The 11,285-nt window shown below is 39.2% G+C and overlaps 1 protein-coding gene across 1 annotated transcript in view; it reads right to left on the bottom strand.

Moving 5' to 3' along the window:
• LOC121953255 (connector enhancer of kinase suppressor of ras 3-like) overlaps positions 1-9,271 on the bottom strand; it is a 60,916-nt gene extending 51,645 nt beyond the window's left edge. Inside the window, exon 1 of the mRNA XM_042500242.2 lies at positions 9,030-9,271. Coding sequence (XP_042356176.1) covers positions 9,030-9,081 — 52 coding nt within the window. The 5' untranslated portion in view covers positions 9,082-9,271. The remainder of the gene's footprint in view (positions 1-9,029) is intronic.
• Positions 9,272-11,285: the final 2,014 nt, after the last annotated feature.

Genomic DNA, 11,285 nt, shown 5'->3' on the forward strand with positions numbered 1-11,285 from the left:
CATAATCACACCCACTCTGGCACATCCCTCCCATCACACAAAAAACACACTCCGCCCATTTCCAGGTGAGGTTTGTTTGTGCTCTTGCCACCACCTGTTGTGTCTTTCCCTCACAATTGTGACATGTTGTTAAAAAAACGGACAGTCACGTTCTTGAAAATGATAAATGTGCTGTTGACTGAAAAGCATGCCGCGTTTAAACAGACATGAAAGGCAGGTGACAGGCTTTTCCCACATGTCTGCGCCAATGGAGACAAAAAGGAGGATCAACTGAGTCTCCCATTATAGTTTTTTCGGGACCAGAATTTTTCTCAAAGAGCAGCCGCCGCTCCCTGCTTAAACAAATTCAAAACCCATGTTTTGCTGATATCCTTTGTACAACCTACTGAATTGAGATCAAGGGATCAACATTGCTTTGTTTGAAACTTTAAGCCCAAAGTCAAGATAAGCTCAGATATTGTTATAAATGTGTCATGATCCAGCCTCCGGCAAAAACACAGATGATTTTAAGTTCAGTGGGTTGAGAGATTTCACAAACCAATTTGACAACACCCGTCAGGCTGGATCTGTCACGGCTGACCTATATTCTGATAAGTTACCTGCATGTTAGATGCTGTTTGTGGAGAATAAGGGTATAAACAACAAGTGGGTGTTTTTTTTTCGAGGAGTCAAAAGTGATGGGGATGTCCAGAAGAAGATGGACAAAATATGAAAGAGCTCCTCTGGAAATATACGGCATGAATGACTTCACTGCTCTACATTCATGGAACTTTCTGTAGACTCCCTTAGTGACTTTCAACCATAACAAAATGAAAACAGGAGCTTAACTGTGTCCCCTTATCAGCTTTATAATGGCCTTTCCACAATAGAGTAATATGCCTTTGTGTGCTGTAGACCTGCAGGGAAAACCACACATAATAACCACAAAGAAAGTATGGGGCTTCCCTTTAATCATCCAGTACTTTTTAAAAAATATTCTGGTTAAAACAAACACTTTCATCTATTCAGGGTGCCATGGAGCCATGCTGATAGTTGGCCTCGAGGCTCATCAAGTTACCATCAATGCTATGAAAACAGACTAACCCATTACAGCTGCCTTATCCATCAGCACTCGCTAATGTAAAAAGTAAATAAGAGACTCAGAGACACATCACAGCAGGTGAAAACCTGTGGAGATCCACAAACAATAACAGCCTCCGTGCTATACTAATTGCATACCAACGCAATGTTGTAATGCAGATATAAACAATATAATGAAAAATGAAAGTCAGTAGATTCTGTTAAAGTTCAAGCATGAGACTATATTTCCTACAGGGACGACATTTTTTCTGTGTGAATAGCTAGACAGGAATTCAGTCTCTGTGGAGGAAAATATGGACAAGTCTGGACACGTTCTGAACAAAGCTCTCATCTGGAATTCACCCAAGTGCCCGGCTAAACCCGAAAGTGGGTAACAGTTCGTAAAACTACAAATCACTTCATAATGATAATGACATTACACTCCATTACAGTGTAAGCTGGTGGCTGGATGAAAGAGCTTTGTGTGTATTTGGTCAGCAAGGGGGACCATGAACTCGACAGCATTTTAAATCCGTTAAAAGCAACTGGTGGCCCCAAATGCAACAAAGGACATGTGTGACCTGTTTTGACTGCTCAGTCACAGAGCTGCTGGTTTGGTTTGGTAGAGAAAAAAAAAACAGAAGTTGACTGCATTCCTCTCATGTCCTGTGGTTATTTGAGCATAACTGCATTAGCACTGCTTTGATAGCAATACCAACACAGCCTTTCACTTCCTTTTTTTCTTCTCTGCATGACTCTGAATCAATGCAAAAGCATAGGTCTGGTAGGAAATTAAATGTACAAAAACTTTAATCTCACGACTGTGAGAGTGAGCCTCCAGGCACAATCATGACACGCAATGAACCAGCGAGTGTGGACAGGCGCACACGCTTGACATCCCTGCACGAGAGCTCAGTCAGCATGTCACCCGTATTTGCACTTGCACCCGCTGTGCCACCTCAGGTTGGAGCTTTTATTCCCATGGCTTAAGCATGGCACTTCACCGGCCAATGCTCTTAGGGAAGAGCAGGGCCAAATAGCTCGTAGGTCCTGCTAAGCTGAGATCATCTGGGAGATTTGCAATGCACATTTTAGATTTGAATGAAAAGCAAACTGGTCTAACCCAGGTTGACAGGCATACGAGGTGACACTTGGTCTCCTCTCCAGGCACTGAGAGGAAAACCGTTGGACTTGCATGCAAATGTAAACTGATTTTGGCTTACTGATAAAAAAAAAAAGATGACCCCTGCAAAAGTGCTGCACACATGAAAGATCATTACTGGGTACTGACTTGAAGCTTCATTAAATGGCTACTTTCAATCACTATAGCCCCTTTCCCACTGCACAAAAAAACCACCAACACCCGCTAACGTGTTTTTTTTTTAATGTAAAGGGAAAGGATATAATCAGCATTCACATTCCTGTGATAGTCACCAGTATTTATCTGCCCCGTCTCCGATCGGCATTGATGGAAACACAACACCAGGGTAGACATGCAAATACCACCCCCCTTACTGGCTAGATGCAAATACATGCCACCACAAAATACCGTCTGTCTTTGTCCAAGCAGCGTTTGAGCATTGTTCCAAATTAGTCTGAACTGAGTTTAAATGAGAGACTGAATAAGTGAGAAATATGTCAAAAGAAGTTACCAGCCTCCATGCTCCTTTCTACTTTTTACTTACCTGTTTTCCGGCCTGTCTGTGATACCAAAGGTGAAACACCAAAAAAAAAAACAAAACAAACAAAAAAAACATAAAAACACAAAAAGACATAATTAATGGGTTCACCCATTTAAAAAAAAAAAACGTATATCTGTGCTAATTTTGGTGGAAAAGGGGTATAAGTGAAGACTAAATATGGAATAAAACACAGACTTTTGCTTTGTCTTTGTCTCCTCATTGCTAGATTCAGTGACATTAACTATTGATGATTTCACTATTAGTCCACATATGTTAGAGCTCCTGAGGCTGTAAGGCTGGGACAACAGGCCGTGTGAGAAACAGGCCGCGAAAAGGCCAACGGGAACGAAACCACCGCAATCCCTTTCAGCCACCTCTCCCCAGGGGGAATCCTCTTACAGCACTTCCCCTGAACTCTAAAGACCATTCTCTATGGAAAAGTAACATGGTTATCTGCCCATCAATGGAGCACAATGGGTCGATTTTAGAAACTGAATGCCTGGATGTCTGGAAACTGGTAAATTACAAAGACAGGAGATTTAACTAAGAGATGTCAAAGGAAGATTGACTTTGTATTGAGTATTTCAATTTGTTTCTTGGCCACCAGAAGGAGCATACAGATTTCTGCTCTCCTTAGAGCCTATGTGTGGATTAATTTAACACCTGTCCTCCTTGATGCATATACACGCAGCCTACAGTGCAAGGGTTGCTAAAACGGATTAATGATGCCTGTCGAGGCTATCCAAACATAGAACTCCACTTGTCCGATAGCGCCGGCACTAAAACAGAGGCTATGGATGCCTTAATAAGGGTGAGGCGTCTGCACAACGTCTGTTCACACTCCAGTTTAGGAAGTCACTCTTTTCGCCAGATAAAGATCACGGGCCATCATTGCCGACACCTCACTATCATCTCTACAGATAAGGCTGATGAGGGTACCCATCAGTGGAATCATTCAGCTTGAGCAGACTCAGACACAATGCTGTTATTTTTCCAAGCACACTCTTGGTGAAAGACAAAGACACATTCAGAATGTTTGCCACCTCTGTGACGAGCTAATTGCCTCCTTGACACTTTGGTGCGATTTGAGAGGCAGGATAGAGCACACACACCTTTGCTGCTGCTCTTATGTTTCCATCCACATGACATCAGAAGCCCTGTTTACACTGCCTGTTGAGGGCGGACATATCGTTATTATGATGTGGGAAGGAACACATGCTCAACCTTCATCTGACCATTCATATCAGCCTTCTGGATATGGGTTACGTTCGCACCCATCTGCGGCTGTAGCTCCATAAAGATCACTGATTAGCTAATAGAGCTAGGCCTGGTATAGATGTGGGCCGAACAGGGCTGTCAGGTTTGACAGAGGTATGAGAGATGTGGGCCACTAGATCATCAGGATGTTGATGATGTCTCCTTGCTCAAATTGAATACAAAATTAAAACTGACACACCTAGTCCATGTTCTCATACAGGGCTTTGAAATTTGATGAGCCAGCATTTAATATAAAAAACACTGGAAGATACCCAGCGTGTACAGTACTTAACTGCACAGTCTGAACTTGTTAAAGACAGAAAGAAAAGCCACTCAATAAGACAGTACATATGCAGGTTTGCATGTTTGAGATGCCTTGTTAAAACTTGGCAGTCGCACTTCCAGCAACTACAAGGCAGACAAGTGGGGAGGAAAAAAACACTAAGTGTGTTTGGTGAATGAGAAACTATTCAGCTGAGTCGGGGCTAAACATTCCCCCAGCCGTCCTCAGCTGAAGCATGTGAATTCAGGACTATATTTGGAAAATGACGAGCAGCATATGACTTAAACTTCGGACTTTGTGAACAAGAGTATGTGGGTCAGTGTATTAATGTCACTGGATACAGTTGTTAAAATCTAATTTAATTCTGTGTCACAAAAACCCAAAATAGAATCATTTGCTGACTTAAAAACATACTGCTGTGACATGAACGCTGTCATTAGTTGAGTGCATATTTCCCCCCGGCTAAGTTGTCCTACACATGACATATGGAATACCTATCACACGACACCACATGTCCAGCTGGGAGATCAGAGCTTGTAGTGAAGGAAATGCGCTTCAGGGCATCTCCAGTACCCAAACAAAAACAACAGTGTTTAAAATGAAAGAACTAAACCCCCTTTCACTGGCAATAAGCATCCACAAACCACTGCTTGATCTCCTTGAACAATGCAAGTGATTAACAACAGCTTCAATACACACAAAACAGTCCCTGTCCTACAGAGAAAAACAACCTGAGGCAAAGGAGAGCAAATGTCTTCCTGCAGCACTTTCTGAGAGTTTAATTTGGCTTCTTTCACACAGGCACAACAACTCTGGAAACACCCGTGTTTGCGATTGGTGTTAACAGGTCAACAGGAGGCCATGACCCTGCGCTCGACATGGGTCTTACTTTGGTGTGATGCTGCTTGCCTTTGGTATAAAGGGATTACAAAGTTGTTCTTCAGTCAAGTAGCATCACATGCTATGTCGTGGCCATGTACTGTAGAGCGATCACTGACAACAACAGCAACACAAGGTCTTTTCTGTGGACACTGTTGGCAACCTCTGTCCCTCTTTAGCTGCATACTTTACAGTGATTGGCCACAAACATGTTAAAAACAATTATGGAGAACATGCTGAAACTAACTTTTTAAGGGTTTACCAAACTTTAAGGACAAAGTAGATTAACTTCATATTCAGTTGTGTTAGCTAAATTTCCCCCTCAAGATAATTTTTAAAAAAATTGATAAAAACTTAGCAGACCAATCAGCAGGGCTGCAACAAACCATTATTTTCACTGTCGATTGATGTGTTGATCATTAATAGATTAGTTCTTTGGCCTGTAAAGCGTCAGAAAATAGATTTTTCCTAAAGCCCAGGATGACATCATCAAACATCGTGTTTTGTCAGCAACCCAAATATATTCCATTTATTGTCAAAGACAAGTTAAAAAATGGCATTGGAGAATTTTGACTTTTTTTCTTAAAAAATGACTCAAATCGATTATCAAATTACTTGGCGATTCATTTTACAATAGTTTACAACTAGCAGGTTAATCGATTAGTCATTGCAGCTTTACCACTCAGTGATGTGAGGAGTGGTTTAAATGATGACAACAAGCAGAGCTGCATTTTGAATTCTAGTTAAGAGCTTTATTTGTTTTGTGGAGCTGACTGCTTAAGGGCAGAGCCAATTTCTTGCTAAGTAATTGTAGTCTGCATCCACTGACAACGCCTTTAACCAAAGCAAATGGCTATTTAGCCTTGCTAGACCACAATGAGGAAAGTTAAATTTCAGGGATGACTTTACAAGGCGGTATCATCTGCTTTGTTGAATCTGGAGTGTGCAAACAACACTGCAGTGACTTTTGATTAAGTTAAATTCATTACAGCCCTGTTAAACAATGACAGTGGCCCAATATTTACCCATCATGTGGTATGAAGATGGCCCACATTCATGCACCAGGTTTGCATGTGATTATGAATGGGATCTGAGAAATATTTCCATTAATGTGCTGATGTCCTTTGAGTTAGTTCACCTCTACAGTGTTTACAGTGATCTGCAAAGCCACTGGTTAAACCTACAGAGACAACTGCTGAGTCAGATTTGCAGGAGACTGACAGCAATGGAACCTGACTGACAGCAATGGGGCCTGTGTGGACAACTAATCCTCCATCCCTGCGTGCCTGGCCGGGCTCTTTTCACTGGACACACTGGCAGTAACCCCTCCACAATCCCCTTTAGCTCCCCAACTATAGATGAGCACTGGCAGGCATGCCTCAATCAGCACATACTGAGCTACAACACCGTCATAGCTCCAAATAATGAAATAAAGACCCTGAGACACAAATTATGAGATTAAAAGGAAGCCACCTATAATTTGTTTTGAGAAGTTTCCAATTACAGTGAGAGAAAAGCAAAGACAGCTTCATCCCACCGCTAGCCATATAAACAGCCCATTACTCCTTTTGCCATATAACATACACACACTTTACTTTTTTATGTGTTTGGAACAATAGTACTCCAAATATTTCCATCCATAACTCACATACCATTTGGTGTCCCTCATCCGGACATACCAACGTTGTGACTGAACACAGAATCAGAGCATGCTGATGTCATAGCAAGTATTCCCCTCAGTGCCTGAAACAGGTATGTCATTTTAATGGAGTGTTAGAGTAAAAAAACACTAAAATAGATGTCTGATTGTATAATGATGGATGGAATTAAAATCACTTTAACTTCCTCAGAGGGAGCAAGTTTAAGACACCAGGGGAGTACGGGTGGGGGGAAAAAAATCGATCCAACACTGTATTACTATATCGTTGAGTGACAGTTAGGATTGCAGCATGTACTGGTTTCAAGGTATGCCGTCATATGAATGTTGATGGTTATTAAGCAGTGTACATTTCCTTATCTACATTTTTAAAAAAAAGCAACTGAATGGAAATTCTCACCATGATTTTATTTCTTTAAAAAAAAAAAAAGAAATTATTTTATTTTCTAAAGGGAGACTTTTTAAACATATTTCCAATGAAAAAAAAAACATTTCTAGTTTCAATTATAGTAATGAAATGTTTGCTCAACCAAAAATAACCCTTCCATTTTCATTCCTTTAAGGGTCACTCTGGCTGATAATTATAATAATTCTGTAATACCATGATACCATGAAACTGCAAAAGTTTCTGAGACAGTTACCATACTGTGAAAATCTCATACTGTTGCAACCCTACTGCCAATTTTGGATCGATACAATTTTGCCAAGTGTCATTTTTTTGTTTTTAAATGATATGATTTATTAATATTAAAATGAAAAAATTAAATGTTTGGTAGCCTACTAGAATAATATACACTAATAATTTGTCACTAGGTGATTTTTTCTGATTGAAGTGAACAGATTGAAAACTTTATCTTGTTGGATAAAACAGATTAAATTATCCTTTGAAGGACAAAAAGTAATTAATAACAATACTCGCAATACTCAGCATATCACAACGTGTATAAAACCACATTAATATCTTCTATGTGACTCATGTATCCTCTGGTGATTTCCATCCATACAGAAGAGTGATTTAAAAACTGACGTCAACATTAACGTTGGTACTTGTTACACATCACTATTACTTAATTCATTAAACCAGTGGGAGTAAAATTATGTGAATTACTATGACTGTGTTCACTGTCATTCCTCACTCAATTAATAGACAACAAACTGACTTAGACAAACAAACTTAGATGAAAGACTCTGAGGCAAAAGACTGCTTGATAAGAGTGTGGCATTGACCCCTTTAAAGCTGAGCAAACTGGCTTGGCTTTTTAAATGAAAAAAGTGGAAGGATGACGAGTAACATAACAAGAAATTACCCAAAAATTTACAGAAAATATTACAAAAAAATCCAAGAAAATTACCTGAAAATAAGCAACACCTTAAAAGAAGAAAAGCAAACAAAGAAAAGAAAACAGCATCAAGAAAGTGCTATAAAAATGATTTTTTTTCTTTTGTTCTGTAATATAATTTAAATATGTAATCAAGAGAATTATATAGTTTTTGGTCATTTTTTCCTCTTGTTTTTTTTTTAATAATACCTGCTAATCCCCTAATTTTCCTACCATTTTATTGTGACCTTTTACATTTTTTTTGCAGTTTTCAGGACAATTTTTTTCCAAGTTGCTCATTATGTTTTTCCCCTGTTTTCAAACCAGTTTTCTCAAGTTTTAGAGATTTGAATGCTATAGGGCGCCTGAATGCAGCACAAGAAAACTGTAGTTGACCCAGGTATTAAAGGGTTACTGACAACGGAATTTCTGACACACAGTCTATAAAACCGTTTGGAAACTAGTGTATTTGTGTCTGAATTAAACATTTCTTTACCTACAATAGTGTTGGGAGTTTGCTAATGACTGTCAGAGTAAAAACACACAACACAATTCAGACGCAGAGAAGCAGTTTATCAGAGGTATCAATCAAACGGATTAAACAGCTATGAAAGCTTAAGTGACACAGCTCAACTTACTAACATCTGTAAGTAAAAGCAGTGCAGTCCCATTGTTAAGCTCCTGCGTTAAGGTATGTTGTCACACAGCAGAAGTTTCTACGAAACTAGCTCGAGATAACCGAGCACCGACTCAGAGTTGAGACCATACAGTCTATGGTATAGACAGAAAGGCTTTTAACGAGCATAAATGTCGCTAATGGGGCACTGTTTCTGTCAAAAAACAGTGAAGAATAACGTTAAATTGAGCCACACACGAAGTTCCTCCAGACTCACCTTTCATCCACTCGACAACTTGCTTCGGCGTCCACTTGGTTATCGGCTCCATGGCTCCTTTAACACAACTACAGAGACAAAAATGGGCCCAAAGTTTGGCGGCGAGGTTCAAGAATTAAAATACAAAAGGTGCCGTTACATTCTTCGCAACAGGTCCGCGCTGTTCGTCTGTTTGTGTTCACCCACTAAACAACTCTGAACACGCGTGAGAGGAGGCTGGACTGAAATCCCCCTCCGCTGCTCACCGCCGGGGCTGGAGTCACTGCTGCGTTCACGTGCTGCTGGGAATGCTGGGTAAAAACAATGGTAATTTGGGTGCTGAATAACGAAACAGCAAGCCCTAAAATGTGAACGCTCGTCTCAGTCACATATAAACCAAAATAATATTTTGCATGATGTTGTTTTCCTTCTGTAATAATTTATTTAGGTAATCATGTATTCATATAATCAAGGTTTATTATAATGGATTGCTCTGACTAGGAAGAGACTTAAAATGACCACATAGAGATGCAAAATACCTACAAAGAAGCACAAAATAACTACAAAAACTACCAAAACAACCACAAAGAGACACAAAGTGACTACAAAAGGACACAAAACAATCACAATGAGACAAAGAATCACTACAAAGCCACACAGGACAACAAAAAAGACCACATAGAGACATGAAATCACCCCAACAAGACACAAAAATATTTTTAAAGCCCTGATGAAGACCACAAGTGGTCGAAACATGTTGGCTTTTTTAATGATTTAGCCACTATAATAAAGGCTTTTTAATGTAATTCATCCTTGTTTTTCACACTTTTGGAGTAAATGTATTTCTTTCCTGTTGTTCACTGTTTTCCTTGATCGCCCGATAAAAGTTTCTGACCTACATTTGATCATAGTCGACAGAGCAACCAGTCATCTCTCTTTTTCTTAGACACAAAATTACTGTAGAGATGAAACAGGACAAGGACACACAAAATGACTAAAAAATGACACATAAAAGACACAAAACTACCTTTAAAGAGACACAAAACTACCAAAAGAAGACTTAAAATTACTTCAGACAATCAAAATAACTGCAAAGATAGCCAAACAACAACAAAAAAATACATATAACAGCCACTAGGTAAAAACAAAATGACATAAAAGAGACCAAAATATCCATGAAATGGTGCATAATATAGCCAAAGCACTTCAAAGCCTTTGCGTCTTGCTCCTCTGTAGGACAGGTGGTGGGGCCCTTTGCATATCTGTGCTCAGGGGCCCACTGTCTTCCTATGATTAGAATTATTAAAACTTATATTGTACATGTAAAAATTACAATAAAAATTACAGTATACAGCAACAAATTATAAAACAATAAAAGTATACGAAAATTAAAAGTAACATTTCGCATATTAGACTTATTTTGACCAAAACCGCTTGAACAGCCAACAACCAATGAAAGTTACCAGTTGGGGACATGGGAACAGGAGTTTACTGAGAGTACCTGAATGTAGCGGTGTGATGTTGGTGGTTTCTGTGTGTTCGCCGCCCTCATTTGAAACTGGAGGCGTGTACAAAACATACAATGTGCTGCACAGTTTATATTTTGTTGCCTCTGCGGGGAAAAAAAGTAAGGCAAAAACACAAATTACACTGTAATTATGTCAATATAATTTAAATGGCAAATCACAGTGAAATGTCAGGACATAATATTAGTACAATGTGCTTTACACATCTTATCTGTCAGTGTCAATTCACCATAGCACACTGGTAATGCCTTACTAACATTACAATGACTCATTAATGTGATATTAGCTTTTTTTGTCAATCCCGTCTGCAGTCAGCAAGATATAAAATAATGTAAGGAAAACCTCAGAAACAGCTGAGATTTTTTATTTCCATACGTTTAAATTTGACTCGTTGCTTTCCTCTGCTGGTAAATTGCCTCATTGCAAGTCATGTTGCAGCAGGCTACCCCACTGTCAGATTTTTGTGTTTTAACTTTGAATAGGAGTCAGAAGTTGCAACTGTCCCTAAATACACTAAATTTCACTAATTTACTTTTGCTTTTTGTCTTAATAAGCATAGCACTCTGAAAATATGCATTGCTGTACAATAATATAATAGCACAGTTTCCAGTAGTACTGTGGTATTTAGTGTATAATATAATTATATATAAACATATTAATTTTCTTTATTTTATTTAGTGATATTTATCAATACCTTGGGGAACCCCTCTGCTGCATGTCATGTGTATCAGTTGCACTGATACTGGTGAAA

Source organism: Plectropomus leopardus, chromosome 14 (assembly GCF_026936395.1).
Source record: "Plectropomus leopardus strain MGB_pleo_1.0 chromosome 14, ASM2693639v1, whole genome shotgun sequence".
NCBI classification, from domain to species: Eukaryota; Metazoa; Chordata; class Actinopteri; order Perciformes; family Serranidae; genus Plectropomus; species Plectropomus leopardus.